Source organism: Bactrocera tryoni, unplaced genomic scaffold, assembly GCF_016617805.1.
Source record: "Bactrocera tryoni isolate S06 unplaced genomic scaffold, CSIRO_BtryS06_freeze2 scaffold_11, whole genome shotgun sequence".
NCBI lineage: Eukaryota > Metazoa > Arthropoda > Insecta > Diptera > Tephritidae > Bactrocera > Bactrocera tryoni.
The window spans coordinates 1,533,442-1,549,941 of record NW_024395824.1 but is presented as its reverse complement, the minus strand read 5'-3'; the positions used below and the strand labels follow the sequence as shown (position 1 = coordinate 1,549,941).

At 36.3% G+C, this 16,500-nt stretch overlaps 1 protein-coding gene across 2 annotated transcripts; it reads right to left on the bottom strand.

The window, feature by feature from the left end:
• Positions 1-1,493: 1,493 nt before the first annotated feature.
• Positions 1,494-15,541, bottom strand: LOC120779561 (ceramide glucosyltransferase). Of its 2 annotated transcripts, none has more exons than XM_040111902.1 (6): positions 15,304-15,541; positions 14,619-14,760; positions 14,357-14,561; positions 14,176-14,288; positions 1,985-2,440; positions 1,494-1,907 (listed from the first exon to the last, which is right to left on the bottom strand). In XM_040111902.1, the coding sequence occupies exons 2-6, from the start codon at positions 14,679-14,681 to the stop codon at positions 1,701-1,703; spliced, it is 1,044 nt and encodes a 347-aa protein (XP_039967836.1). In that variant the 5' UTR covers positions 14,682-14,760; positions 15,304-15,541; the 3' UTR covers positions 1,494-1,700. The 2 variants fall into 2 exon arrangements, with proteins under 2 accessions (XP_039967836.1, XP_039967838.1); XM_040111904.1 differs by having other exon boundaries at positions 14,357-14,536; positions 15,304-15,538.
• Positions 15,542-16,500: the final 959 nt, after the last annotated feature.

Sequence of the window (16,500 nt, the reverse complement as noted above, 5' to 3'; positions counted from 1 at the left end):
TACAATCCTAAACAAGCTCACCATTAATAAACCAGACTACATTCTCTCAAAGCTGGATTTCAATAGACTTTTCCAGGTGAGGATACCATCTAGACAAGAATGGAGAAGAGGTTCAATAGGGGAGGAGTATACCATCTCTGTCTATACCGACGGGTCCAAAATCGACTGCGGAGTAGGCACGGGGGTATTCTCCGCTGATCTAGGCATATCTCTCTCTATACGTCTACCAAAACCCGGCTAGCATCTTCCAAGCGGAAGTACTGGGCATAGAAAAAGCCTGCGAAGTTCTATTGGAAAACTACGAGAATATACTTAAAGCAACTATATTTACGGATTAACAGGCGGCGCTCCTCGCCCATGACAAATTCCAGTACAGTCCACAACTGTAAGAAAGCACTAAGCTCAATAAAAGACAAGCTCCAACAAGACTTGATATGGGTTCCCGGTCCCAGGAACATTTTCGGTAACGAAAAAGCAGACGTGCTGGCAAAGGCAAGAGCTTTCCTTAACGAATCCGAGGCGGAGCTAATAGCAAGCCCGCTAGGATCGATCAAAAGAGAGATCAATAGACAATTTCAACAAGTTGCCAATAACAGATGGAAAAACATTACAAAATGCGTCATAACTAAACAATTATGGCCAACATATGACAGGAAAAGAACCAACGACCTACTAAATAGGTCAAGAAAAAGTATTTACAGAGTAACAGCTACCACCACAGGGCACTGGCCATTTGGGGAACATGCGTCTAAAATGGGTATGCCCTACAACAACATCTGCCGAGGCTGCGGAAAGCAGTGAACAAGGCAACAATTTTCAGCTTTCTCTGTGAATGCCCAGCCCTAGCACAGATTCGACACAAAACACTTGGAATCCACCAAGCACCAAACCTTGAATGGTTTTCTACTAAAAGCATTCCAGACATAAGTTGCTTCATCGAAATTTCAAAATGGTTTAAGAGAGAAGGTGAAACGTGATCTCAGTTGCAGAAGGTTCTACGAATAGTGTATCAAAATGACACATCAAGTGCTAATTGAGCCCGGTAGACAACAGGGCTGCACTCCTACCTACCTACCTACACTGACGAACGATTATCGAAGTGACGATCACTTGTTTGCCGTTATGCTCATACTGTTACAACACATAATGTTAACACATAAATTAATTTTGTTTAAAGGTCTTTTTTTCTGCTAAATTTTAAGAAATTTCAGAGTAAAAGATTATTAAAACACAAACAGGATGAAAAGTGTTTCCTATTGACGAAGTATACACTGTACAAAATGATTCGAAAATATGTAGAACAGAATATTTAATTTTTATTACAAATTACTTGATCTTAAAACTGAAATAAATTGCTTCTTCTGTATATTTTTTCTTAAGAGTATTTTAATGGCATTAAATGAAACTTTTCAAAATCCTATATTTATATCAGCTGCGTGTGAAATTTCAAATTTAAATTATAAGTATTTATTAAAAAAAATGGTAAAGAAATATATATTTTATTTCAACGGTGGATTTAATTATGATGAACTAATGACACAACTAGTCTACATATGCATATAAAGCACACTCTCTGAATTACAAGATAAGTTGAAGAAATATACACTCTACCTTAAAATTATTTAATATTCCTAGAAAACCAAAAACAAAAGCACTAGCTTTGAACTAAAATGTAGATAACATTGTTTTCTAAGCTTATGCTATGATAATAGTAAACGTTTTGTACTCAAATTTATTTTGACTGACGGCAACTCATACGCAATTCCACCCCACTGCAGCTTATATGTTCGCCTACGCCACCTTATTGCTGGATTCCAAAGCGCATGCAGGAACAGGTAAGGCCCACTTATTTCCCTCAAAAGCCAACCAACAACAAATTCAAACTTATGGAACGATAATGACCCATTCTAAAATTTATACAATAAAATGTAATTGTTAGTTTTAAAATATATAAAATCTTAACCTCTAAATATATGAATCTAACCTGTACAATAGTAAGTAATATCCAGTCGGATAAAAACCATGTCAGTACATGTACTAAATAAAATACTAACGGATCCCAATTGAATAGTATCGCCGCAGACCAAGATGCTAAAGCTCCCAACACCATACACTCAGAGAGCGGTTCAAGAAGTATTGTTGTCGGAACCATAGCTACGCGTAGTTTTGCCCATCGTATGAGCCGTTCTTGAAAACTGCTTATATCACAAATACCACTATTTTGCATTGCAGGTTGATTACTTATTCGCATTTTCCAACCTTTGTCTCTTATTGCTTTAGCAATAAAGAAATCCTCAGCCAAATAACAGCCAAATGCTCTTAAACCACCAAGTTCATCAATTACAGATTTGCGTAACAAGCATGACATTCCAGTGTGACAATTGATGCCCAATAAATCAGCGGATAGATATATGCGCGACTGAACCGTACCAAAAAAAACCTGTAAAGGAAAATCCTTTATTATTTTGAATGTTTGACAATTCTATTTATTATACCACATCATATTGCGCAGATAAAAGGTTAGTAACATTTCATAAATTTTTTGGCATCATATACGGCATATGATATGAACTTTACCAAAGTTATTAACCAAATAAATACATTTTTGACTCATCAATGAACGTTGCTCTATAATCACGATAGCAGGCAACCTTTGCCAATATTGTAAAAGAACTCGGCATTGTGGACTACAATGGCTGAATCTTTAGAAATTTTTTAATATTACTTGCGGAAATTTTAAATTTTCGTTTAGGTTTCAAGCTTAAAGGGAAAGTCAATTAACAACCCTGACAACAGAATCGCTAGCTTATCGTATTAAAGCATACTGTCTATTAATAAGTTATTAATGGTTCACACTTTTCATAAATTTGGAATACAATATTAAAAGAAATATTATCAGGGGTGTTGTGGAATCTGATAGTTGTCGGAATCAGAATTTAAACCGGTCAAATATAGCAGTAGGTGTCATGAATTCAGATATTATTGGTTTGATATTCGAAACAGAATTTGTATTGGTTTTCGGTGTCACGGAAACCAATTTTATCGGTTTTGCTGTCAGAAACAAATCATGAAGATAGTCGCACTCAGATTTGAAATGTATGTTAAGAAATCAAATTATTTTATTGTAACGAATTGATTTATCTTTATTTCTATAGGAGAAAACATAAGAATAAAACACGAAATGTCTTAATTATTGAGTTTGGGGGAAAAAATGTGGATACTTAAGAAGGGAGCCTGCTCTAGAGGCTTAAAACAAATCGATTTTTTTAGTTTTTTTTGGGAGCAAAAGAAATAATTGATTAAAGCGAAATTTTTTAGCGTTTATTGTTATATATTTAAACATCATCCGCAAAATTTTTTTATACGAAACCTTTAAAGGCTTGCCTTTGGGAAGCAATGGCAATTGATGCTTTTCGCATATGCATATATATGCCGAGTAAGATGCAGGTCGCGATTTCTATCGGAAACAAAAAATTTAAAGAGATTCACAGTTTTTAATAACTTATGTTGAAGTTAAACTAATAAAACTAAAAAAAATGAAAAATTCTAAAATTTGAAAAAAGGCGGTTTTTGACTAAAAAAAATTTTACTTTAACATATGTTCAAACTTAACTTTTCTTAGTTCTTTTAGAAGATAATATAATGTAAAAGATTTTCCCCAATACCGTACGACGTTTAGTTTTTTTCTGTCCTGCCCGCCAATTAAGAAAAATCGTAGAACTGAAAAACCGAGAAATCGCGTGCCAAAGTTTTCGCTTTCTGGCCAAGCGCTATTTCCTTTCTAGCTTCGATCAAATTTCGAATTCCCATCTATAACTTTGGGGAAATATTCTATCATATATTTCAATAATTTTTAAAGAGATTTAAGCAAAAAAAAATTCAATTTTTTGAAGCTTTTAAAGCAGGTTTCCCCTTAAAGAAGATTTACAAAACGTAATAAACATAATTTAACATCCAAATGCGTCTTTATTCATTCGATAAATGTTATCCCTTAAAATCTTTCTTTAATTCGGAACTCATTAAAAACTTTAATAGGATTGCTTCCAAATGTATTTATCTGCAGGTTTTGTCACATTAGCAAACAGCTGATTCGAATATTGGTTTTGCGTGTGTTCGAAAAGACGAAAATCCAATCAGATTCTGTGACACCATTGAATATCAGAATTGGTTTGCAATTCTGACAGCTAAACAATTCTGTCTTGGATTCCACAACAGCCCTATATATTTTAATTACTTTAAAAAATTAAAAATGGAAAATAGTTTTAAACCCAAAAAGCCTTTACTGTGTATATGCTATAGTGGTCAGCCCTGAATAATTTTTTTTCAGATTGTACCGTTGCAGAAAATATTAGGAATTTTTCCTTCATTATTATTGTTAATTTATACAAATAATTATTTTTAACTTTTTAGTTTGATATGTTTTTGAGAAACCCCAAATTTTTAAAAATATGAGCTATGACATTTGGTATTGGTTAAGTAAATCGATAATTAGGCAGCATATAATATCTACTCGTAGCGAATAAGTTCTATTGACGACTTTACGAATTATTACTTCTTAATCGAACCATTTCTTCTAAAGCTTCACTGTTACATGGGGTTCAAATATTAGGTACGTAGAATATTTATTTGTGTATTTTAAATTTTTCTTCTTCTTCTTAACTGGCGTAGACACCGCTTACGCGATCATAGCCGAGTTAAAAACAGGGCGCCAGTCGTTTCTTCTTTTCGCTACGTGGCGCCAATTGGATATTCCAAGCGAAGCCAGGTCCTTCTCCACTTGGTCCTTCCAACGGAGTGGAGGTCTTCCTCTTTTTCTGCTTCCCCCGGCAGGTACTGCGTCCAATACTTTCAGAGCTGGAGTGTTTTCGTCCATCCGGACAACATGACCTAGCCAGCGTAGCCGCTGTCTTTTAATTCGCTGAACTATGTCCATGTCGTCGTATATCTCGTACAGCTCATCGTTCCATCGAATGCGACATTCGCCGTGGCCAATGCGCAAAGGACCATAAATCTTTCGCAGAACCTTTCTCTCGCAAACTCGTAACGTCGACTAATCGGTTGCTGTCATCGTTCAAGCCTCTGCACCATATAACAGGACGGGAATTATGAGCGACTTATAGAGGACTTTACTTTTCAATTGCCTACTCAGTAACTTTACTCAGTCCGAAGTAGCACCTAGTGGCAAGAGCAATCCTGATATCAATATTCTCGGCATACGCCAGCAGCTGTACAATCTTATAGAAGACGGTACCTTCTCTATTTAGCTCTGCAGCTCGAACTATTTTCTCCAGAAAAAGGTTGAAGAAATAGCACGATAGGGAGTCGCCTTGTCTGAAACCTCGTTTGGTATCGAACGGCTCGGAGAGGTCCTTCCCGATCCTGACGGAGCTTTTCGTGTTGGTCAACGTCAGTTTACTTAGCCGTATTAGTTTTGCGGGGATACCAAATTCAGACATCGCGGCATAAAGGCAGCTCCTTTTCGTGCTGTCGAAAGCAGCTTTGAAATCAACGAAGAAGTGGAGTGTGTCGATTCTCCATTCATAGGTCTTTTCCAAGATTTGGCGCATGGTGAATATCTGGTCGGTTGTTGATTTGCCAGGTCTAAAGCCACACTGATAAGGTCCAATCAGTTTGTTGACGGTGGGCTTTAATCTTTCACACAATACGCTCGAAAGAACCTTATATGCGAAGTTGAGGAGGCTTATCCCAAGGTAGTTGGCGCAGATTGAGGGATCTCCTTTTTTATGGATTGGGCAGAGCACACTTAAATTCCATTCGTTAGGCATGCTTTCGTCCGACCATATTTTAAGAAGAAGCTGATGCATGCTCCTTATCAATTCTTCGCCACCGTGTTTGAATAACCCGGCCGGTAATCCATCGGCCCCTGCCGCTTTGTTGTTCTTCAGGCGGGTAAATGCTATTCGAACTTCTTCATGGTCGGGCAATGGGACGTCTGCTTCACCGTCATCAAATGGGGAATCCGGTTCGCCTTCTCCTGGCGTTGTGCGCTCACTGCCATTCAGCAGGCTGGAGAAATGTTCTCTCCATAATTTAAGTATTCTCTGCGCATCAGTGACTAGATCACCTTTGGGGGTTCTACCAGAGTATGCTCCGGTTTTGAAGCCTTCTGTAAGCCGCCGCATTTTTTCGTAGAATTTTCGAGCATTACCCCTGTCGGCCAGCTTATCAAGCTCTTCGTACTTACGCTTTTCGGCCTCTTTCCTTTTCTGTCTGCAAATGCGTTTCGCTTCCCACTTCAACTCTCGGTATCTATCCCATCCCGCACGTGTTGTGGTCGCTCGTAACGTTGCGAGGTAGGCAGCCTGTTTTCTCTACGCTGCGACACGGCACTCCTCGTCGTACCAGCTGTTCTTTTGCTCTTTCCGAAAACCAATGGTTTCGGTTGCAGCTGTACGTAAGGAATTTGAAATGCCGTCCCTCAGTTCCCTTATACAGAGTTGTTGACGAGTGCGCTCGGAGAGAAGTAGTGCAAGCCGAGTAGAAAATCGTTCGGCTGTCTGTTGTGATTGCAGCTTCTCGACGTCGTCCTTGTGTTTGTTGACGTGCGTTTTTTGTTGCACAGAGGCGGGTGCGAATCTTATCTGCAACAAGATAGTGGTCCGAGTCGATGTTAGGACCTCGGAGCGTACGCACGTCTCGAACACTGAAGACGTGTCTTCCGTCTATCACAGATCGATCTGGTTGGTGGCTGTTCGATCCGGAGACAGCCAGGTAGCTTGATGTATCTTCTTGTGCTGGAATCTAGTACTACAGATAACCATACTTCGGGCCCCGGCGAAGTCGATCAGCCTCAACCCATTTGGGGATGTTTCGTCGTGGAGGCTGAATTTACCGACTGTAGTGCCAAATACTTTTTACGTGGCGGGTCCCAAACCCAGCGCACAACCCTATGTAGGGGATGTTTCGCCTTCTCAGTTTAGCTCGCCTTCGAACGGATGTTCTTAGGCTACCCAGAGGATACTTGGTCAAAGACCGGAACATGTGAGCTGCTTGAGCCATGTGTAAAAAAACGTTTCTGGCCACTTCCAAGTGAATTTACGAATTCTTATTTTATATTGAAAGAATCTATTTTTTCTTTTATGAGATTTACCAATGTTGTGAAATATAAACGAATATAACTCAAATCGTATTCTCCGCCATTAGGTTCGGTGACTATTTTTGAAAAGCTCACATCGACTTGACAGCCAAAGTTAAAAAAACAGGGGTTTTCTATTGCAGTTGCTTTTCGAAGGCGTTTTGAAAACTAGTATCTGTTTTTTTTTCTACAAAAATTCAATTCTTCTTCTTCTTAATTGGCGTAGACACCGCTTACGCGATTATAGCCGAGTTAACAACAGCGCGCCAGTCGTTTCTTCTTTTCGCTACGTGGCGCCAATTGGATATTCCAAGCGAAGCCAGGTCCTTCTCCACTTGGTCCTTCCAACGGAGTGGAGGTCTTCCTCTTCCTCTGCTTCCGCCGGCGGGTACTGCGTCGAATACTTTCAGAGCTGGAGTGTTTTCGTCCATCCGGACAACATGACCTAGCCAGCGTAGCCGCTGTCTTTTAATTCGCTGAACTATTTCGATGTCGTCGTATATCTCGTACAGCTCATCGTTCCATCGAATGCGGTATTCGCCGTGGCCGACGCGCAACGGACCGTAAATCTTTCGCAGAACTTTTCTCTCGAAAACTCGCAACGTCGACTCATCCGTTGTTGACATCGTCCAAGACTCTGCACCATATAGCAGGACTGGAATGATGAGTGACTTATAGAGTTTGGTTTTTGTTTGTCGAGAGATGACTTTGCTTCTCAATTGCCTACTCAGTCCGAAGTAGCACCTGTTGGCAAGAATTGATTATAAATATTAATTTTTTTATTACCTAAAAGTTACATGTTTCGCATTATTTGATATTATTTCTTCTGGTGCGCGGTTATATGTATATATTTTAAAAAGTGTTTCTACGGTCAAAAGAAAATTTTCTTAGGTTATTTCCGATGGGATTCTAAATTAAATCGACACTAGTTGTTTAGAACTTTAAAATCTACCTACACTCTCCAGGGACAGGTTTATCCCTTTTGTCGCGTATGTCATAATTTTAATTATCAGTCCAGTCTCTTAACAAATAAAACCTTTAACATTTATTATAGCGTTATTTTAAAACTTAGCTGTTGGAATTTTTCTTTCAAGAGCTGGGCAGTTTTAGATCTCACGTCGGCTGGACGAGAGGAAGGTAATCGTTGGGTTATTATTAATTACAACAATAATACATATAGCCGGTGGCATGCGAATAAAATCAAAACTTAAAAAATTAAACAAAATTTCATTCCTCAGCAATTGCGTTTACGTCCACACAATACCATTTTAAATTTGAACCAACTCTTTCTCTTTATAATACATAATTCAAGCATGCATGAATATTTTATGTCGAAACTAGAGGAGCCGTCCATGCATTACTGTGGCTGATACATAATTAGATGGTACTACTAAGACCATTTTTACTCATACCCTACCTTTCAAAGATACGTATAACAAGTAAGGAAGGGCTAAGTTCGGGTGTCACCGAACATTTTATACTCTCGCACGATAAAGTGATAATCGAGATTTCATTATCAGTCATTTACATATTTTTCAAATACCGTATTTGTGTAAAGTTTTATTCCGTTATCATCATTGGTTCCTAATGTATATATTATACAGAGAAGGCATCAGATGGAATTCAAAATAGCGTTATATTGGAAGAAGGCGTGGTTGTGAACCGATTTCACCCATATTTCGTACATGTCATCAGGGTGTTAAGACAATATTGCATACCGAATTTCATTGAAATCGGTTGAGTGGTTCCCGAGATATGGTTTTTGGTCCATAAGTGGGCGATGCCACGCCCATTTTCAAGTTTTAAAAAAAGAATGGGTGCAGCTTCCTTATGCCACTTCTTCCGCAAAATTTCGAGTTTCTGACGTTTTTTGTTAGTCGGTTAACGCACTTTTAGTGATTTTCAACATAACCTTTGTATGGGAGGTGGGCGTGGTTATTATCCGATTTCTTCCATTTTTGTACTGTATATGGAAATACCTGAAGGAAACGACCCTAAAGAGTTTGGTTGACATAGCTATAGTAGTTACTGAGGTATATACAAAAAACTTAATAGGGGGCGGGGCCACGCCCACTTTTCCAAAAAAAATACGTCCAGATATGCCCCTCCCTAATGCGATCCTTTGTGCCAAATTTCACTTTAATATCTTTATTTATGGCTTAGTTATGAAACTTTATAGGTTTTCGGTTTCCGCCATTTTGTGGGCGTGGCAGTGGGCCGATTTTGCCCATCTTCGAACTTAACCTTCTTATGGAGCCAAGAAATACGTGTACCAAGTTTCATCATGATATCTCAATTTTTACTCAAGTTACAGCTTGCACGGACGGACGGACAGACGGATGGACAGACAGACATCCGGATTTCAACTCTACTCGTCACCCTGATCACTTTGGTATATATAACCCTATATCTGACTCTTTTAGTTTTAGGACTTACAAACAACCGTTATGTGAACAAAACTATAATACTCTCCTTAGCAACTTTGTTGCGAGAGTATAAAAATTTGGCAACTGAGGAAGTATTAGTTAATGAGATATAGCATTTTGGGTAAAGCAACAAGTGTTAATTTACAAAAACTGGATTTGAAAGTACTGTTAAAAAATTGTTTTGAATTCGGGCTCTGGGATATCAACCGTAGAAAAGAGATTTGCTTAGTTGGAAAGAGGCAAAAGCTCAGTGCAAAGAGTGTGCCGCGCAAGTTCATAATCCAACAAAACAAAACGAATATCTCATTCTGAGGAGTGCTCTCATCGTAATAAAAACGAATTTCTACGTCGGTGTATGACAATAGAAATATGACCTCATCTTTTCACATCGAAGTCTAATTGACAGTCAGCCTAGTGGACGGCACATTATGAACCAGTCTTCAAGCGTGGAAAGACGAAAAAGTCGACTGGCAAGGTTATGGCATCGGTCTTTTGGGATGCAGGTGGTATAATATTCATCGACTGATTATTAAGCCAGTTATGATCGATTGCACTGCGTATTTGGTTGTAGTTCTATTCCACCATTCCCAATATTGCAATATGCAAGTGTATTTTTTTTTTTGAAGAAGGATTAGTCATCGCGACTACTTTACTAGATTGTAGGCGATGGGCGCAAGCGCATTTATACAAACCAAACGTGACATCTAACATAAAAAATAGTGGAATAAATGCAGTGTTGATAAAGAAGTTTATTATGATTTGAGATATACAGGAATATTTTAGAAGCAATGCATAGAACAGTGCAATATTTAAACATAAACTATGAAGTATGTATATGCGTACAATTTCAAACTGATCCTTCCTCAAAAACAATACAATTGCTAAATATTGGGAAAGGTAGAATAGAAATGCAACCAAATACGCAGTGCAATGGATCATATCTGGCTCAGTAATCAGTCGATGAATATTATACCAAGTGCATCCCAACAACTGGTTTGACGCTTGAGAACCGGTTTATCATGTTCAGGCCACTAGGCTGACTGTCGATTTTACTCCGGTGTGAAATGGTGGAGCCAAGTTTATATTGTCACACACCGACGCAAAAATTCGGCTTTATTACGATTAAAGAGAACTCAAACACTCTTCAGAATCAGCAATTCGTTGTCAAAGTCATTGTGTGGGATCTTTTAATGGTATAAAGTGGGCAACTTTTAACCACAAAAATGCAAACGGGCGAAGAGGAGAAATCTTTAGTATAACTTCCCCCGAATTCGGGGATAAAATGGGGATGAGCGGTTAGAGCATGTTCTCCATATATCCACAGGAGACTTTTTGTTTTTGAGATATTCGAATTTAAAGTAAAAAAAAAATTAACGAATTCAAATAAATAATTTTTGAATGTATTATGAATTATACACTTATAGTTTTTAGCATTATATCTACTAACACATCAGTAATTGTTTTTTTATGATTTATTCAATCATAAATAGTGAACAAATAGTTTTAAATCGTAATTTAAGTTTTCTTGAATCTGACTTAAGTATGTACATATGTACACAATAACAAAAAGGTTTTGTGCAAACAAATACATTCGTAATCGTGTGTCGGTGTAAACTATTTATGCACTATTTATGATTAATAAGACGTATAAAAACTACTCAATGATGTGTTAGTAGATAAAATATTAACTAATATAATATGATATTGATAATACATAGAAATATTACATATAATTTATAAATTATCACTGGTCGAGACCAACGGTCTGATACACTTAGTCGAGACCAATGGTGCTTGGTTAGGCCAAGTGGTGTTTACATACATTTGTATGGAAATACGTGTTGTATTTACGCTCATATATGTTTAATCAGCGTTTGAAAAACTACGCTACTCTCGTAGCATTTCATTTTACTCTTGCTACCACTCTCACTTTGTCGGGAGCCACATCGTAGCCTTAGTATAACAATGTAAAGTATGTGCTCTACTCTGCTCCGAGTTTTGTTAGGTAAAAAACTATAGCTGGAGCGGGAGCAAAAAACTAAATTCTGCGCTGTGCTCTGGAGTAGCGGTAGCAAAAAATTGGGAGCGGTAGCACAGCAGAGCAAATGAAAATTTTCATGTGCTACAGCTCCCGAATGTGGTTGTTGTTTTTTTTTTTCTTTTTTGCTATTTTCTGGCATTTACAAGTATGGTACAAGTTGGTATATAAAAGAAAGTCGTTTATAACTCAAGAACGGCTGAACCGATTTGGCTTAAAATTGGTGGGGATGTAGTTTAGAAGCAGAGTAAGGACATAGGATACATTTTATCTCTTTATACGAAATTTCAATACAGCTCATAAATACAAAAATTATATTTCAAATCATAAGCATTTGTTCAAAATTTATGTAAGAATCATTTGAAAATTTTAGTAATTCAAAAATAGAAAGAAATAAGCAAAAATTTTCATTTCCAAACATGCTTAGTATATGGGTTATACTGATTTTGCTTCTTAACCAGGTAGTTTTTTTTTTAAGACGAGCCCGTCCGATATACATATTTAATATCACAACAAAAAATGGCATTGGAATTTTCATCGTCAAAGCACTGCGGATACTTTGCTCGATTATTGGCCAAGGACGTAAATGCATTCATTACAAACCAAACGCGATATCTAACATAAAGATATAACGGAATAATTGGAGTGTTGATAAAAAGGTTTATTATAATTTTAGATATACAGAAATCTTTTCCATTCTTTGCAATATACATTGAAGTATGTATATGCGTACAATTTCAAACTGATTCTTCCTAAAAAATTATAAAATTACTAAATATTGGGAATGGTAGAATAGAACTGCAAATACGCAGTGCAATGGATTAAAACTGGTACTGGTAATCAGTAGATGAATATTAACCACGTGTATTACAAAAGATAAACGCGAGGTATCTAAACCTGATTTTTCCACGAAATTCGCATTTTTTGTATAACTGACAAAAGCTACAGCGTCTAAAGTCAAAGCGATGCCATAAAATACCTCTGATCTGTAGGAATTTAAAGATAAAAAACCAAGATTGTAGTGTATTTTCTATGGAAAATTTTTACATGCCTCGGTCCAGTTCTTTATGTTAATATGTAGGGCTAAAATTTTCAGAGATTTTTTTTTTGTGGGGTATTTCCAAGGAAATTTCGTGACGGGTCCGAACAAAATTAATAATTCAAAAAAATAAAAACACTCTAATGTATATAAAAAGGGGGAAAGTATATGTAGTTAAAACTAATTTCGAAAATTCATAGTAATTGAGTATTGTAATACATTTGGAATAGATGATGTTTTTGGTAATATAAAATTGGTAAATATTTTACACAATAAAAAAAATTTATAATTTATTCAATTATTATCTAATTCACTTTATTAATATATTTCTCAAAATATTTGATTTTAGATTTATAAAGGCACTTGACGCAACAAGTGCCAAAATGATTTGCATAACATTGTTTTGTTTGAATTATTCAATTAATTCAAATATTATGCCAGAAAATAGCAAAAAGAAAAAAAAACAACAAACACATGCGGGAGCTGTAGCACATGAAAATTTTCATTTGCTCTGCTGTGCTACCGCTCCCAATTTTTTGCTACCGCTACGCCAGAGCATAGCGCAGAACTTAATTTTTGCTCCCGCTTCAACTATAGTTTTTTACCTAATAAAACTCGGAGCAGAGTAGAGCACATACTTTACATTGTTATGCTAAGGCTACGCTGTGGCTCCCGACAAAGTGAGAGCGGTAGCGATAGCATAGCAAAAATTTTAGAAATTTTGCTGCTACGGAGTAGTAAATGAGGACCCTGTGTACAATATAGATACATTTTTGAAATTTCTTACCTCTCGATTTGGTTGAAATCAAATTGACTGCCTTGTTCACCCCTGGCGTGGCATTAGCGTTCACAAAAAATGTAATATTTTGAGAAAAATTACATTTTTTTTTTAATTTAAAACGCTCTAGCGGATAAAGAATTTGTCCTAGATAAACATGTGTACAAACCAATTTGGACATGTAACGAACATGAAAACAGATAAATCAACCGTGCGAAGTGATAGAAACATACCAAAGTTCATATGTATATTTTCATACAAAATATATGGGGTCTAGCCAAGCACCATTGGTGCACTAAGGTGTAATATTATAATATCCTTTTTTCGTCCTTTTCGATACGATATCCTTGAATTTTTTTTCTGAATTCTATGGACAATAAAATTCTAGGAAGCTACCTGGAAGCGCAAGTCGTTTGCTGAACTTTAAATATATTTAAATAACATTTAAAAACAAAATATGCCTGGCCAGACCCGAGGGTCTCGATGAGGGTTATATACGTATATATGGATTATTCTTAACCTGGAGAACATCCTCTATCCGCCTATGCCCAGTTTATTGGGGGATTCTATAAAGCGCAGCTGCGATGATTTCACATTATATTATTGAGATTTTTTTTTTAACATAAATTTGAAAGTTGTATATTGTTTATTGAAGTTACAGACACTGTCGCACACATACTATACACCAGTGTAAAAAATAATTTTATAGAAAATATGCTTCTCTTGTTCTATCTATTTCATTATACATTTGCTTATATAATAAGACCTTAGCTGAACATAAACCTCACAAAATAATACCTTCTCAAATGTGGCAGCAAATCCTTCGCGATCACATGTAAACGGCATTTGATGCACAAGTGCATATTTCTCTGTCATGTTGTTTACCATATCTAAAAGAGTATCGTTCTTCACTGTAACAAAATGTAGACAAAACGAAATGATGTACAAGGTTTAATTTATTATGCCACAAATAATTTACTTTTAATACCACTGTCCGATATCATGATCAGTTCATGTTTGGCGGCCGAATAACCAGGCTGCATATTATTAATTTTTGGATTAACACCAACCTTTGAACCACCCATGTATAAAGTAGCGTCCACTTGTGGATACTTAGTCATTAAGCTTTCAACAGTACTTATAGCTGGGTCCACACTATCTTCAATACAAAATAATAACTCATACTAAAACAAAAACAAATTGACAGATATTATTATAGATATAATTATAATTAAACATACCACTGGGTAATCCATTGTAAAAAATGATTCAAGGTTGTGTTCCAAGTTCGGATCGATGCCCATTAGTGGTTTCAATATAGAAACTGCAGGCAAAGGGCTTTCATTGTGACATTTAGATGACTTCTTGTGGAGTTTAAATTTTCTGCAAAATTTTATGTAATTTGCATGTAGTTCTCTATATATAGTATGATTTAAACTTTTTAGTATTTACTTATCAGTGTATACAAGGGAAAATTAAGTTTTTTCCGTTCATATTACATGACTAACGTGATATGAAACGCATTGATTCGAGAGACCGACGCCAAAGTGCAAATTATTTTATAAGATTCGATAACGGTACCACTATTGGAAGAAATGAGTTTCGAGATTTTTTTTTGTATTTCATGGGTATTTTTCGGTTTCCATTACTCAGAAAAGTATAGATAATTAACATTAGTTTTAGAGGCTGGGTATATAGGACATTTTAGGTCTTAATATATGTATTCATATATTTTAATCACAAAAGGTTATATAATTAGCTTTTAAAAATATTTTAATATTTAAAAATGACCCACAAATGAAGTTTACTTCTTTTTGGTGTTTATTATATATTTATTAAACAAATAATTTTTTTAAATTAAATTGAAAATTTAAGTTTAAATAACATTTGCGCAAAATTCTAACTGAAATATGTACATATACTTACGTTGACAACTAATGCTGCTAAGTATAACAACCCGCTCTTTCCTAGAAAAACTTATATTAAATCTCCTTCAATAAAGGTTAGAAACATACGTAAAATTTACTCAAAAATCTGATTTCACAATTAAGGCTACGGAATTCTTAGTGGTCGTTCGCTGTTTTGATATCTTTTGTTCAGTAACTCATGAACTTGCAGTGCTGCCAAATAAGCAACGAGATCATGAGCTCTCTCAACAAGCAATGAAAGGAGTTTCGGATCATTTTATCCATGGTTATAGGTAATAGCCACTGATATAGTTATACATTGTCTCTCTGAAATTATAATAATAGGTTGTCAAAAAAGTCTTACAGTATTTTCGCTAGTTGGCGCTGAAAGCGCGTAGTTCTAGTTTTATTCGTCGCATCGGGTCATGCTACACTTTTTTGGAAAGCTCATTTCACGCGCTAACACGTTTTTGACTGATTGTCGTTTCTTTTAAGTCGTTCGTGAGTTATAGCGTCGCAAACATGGAGCAAAATAAAGAGAAAATACGGCATATTTTACCGTACTACTACGATAAAGGCAAAAATGCATCTCAAGCCGTTAATAAAATCTGTGCAGTTTATGGACCCGATACAGTTTCCATTTCCACCGCACAACGATGGTTTCAACGTTTTCGTTCTGGTGTAGTAGAGGTGGTCGAAGATGCGTCACGCTCCGGAAGGCCTGTCGTCGAAAATTGCGATAAAATCGCTGAATTGGACGAAAGAGAGCGGCATAGTAGCAGCCGTAGCATCGGTCAAGAGCTGGGCATGAGTCATCAAAAATTAATTTCAATTTAAATAAAAAAAAATCGATAAAAAATACCGCTAGACTTTTTTGACAGCCCATTATATCGCTTATCGATGATGTCAGCAGGTTTATCAATTTTAACGATGGCAACATTGTAAGAAATAGTTTAACGTCATAAGCGAACAAAGTTTTTACTTAACAATTTTTTATAATTATGGGAATAAATGGCTTATTCTATCAGATGCTTTGGAAAAGTTAGTTTAAATAACCCCGATTTGTAATTGTTCGTGGAAATATCGGTAACATATATTCAACCGTTGCAAGGCATAAGTGATATCATAACTCACGTTGAGATCTGTTAAAAAGTTTATTCATACTACTAGGTTTCGCCTTAAGTTTAGATTTACAAAAAGCGTGATGTCTTACGAT

Bases quoted from the DNA above. Each gene is read 5' to 3' on its own strand.
- LOC120779561 (XM_040111902.1), bottom strand. From the start codon at position 14,681: ATGGGCATCGATCCGAACTTGGAACACAACCTTGAATCATTTTTTACA. The intron at 14,289-14,356 runs GTAAATTATTTG...ATTTTGTTACAG, and splicing joins ATCGGACAGTGGTATTAAAA to TGAAGAACGATACTCTTTTA. The intron at 1,908-1,984 runs GTTAGATTCATA...TATAAATTTTAG, and splicing joins TATTACTTACTATTGTACAG to AATGGGTCATTATCGTTCCA.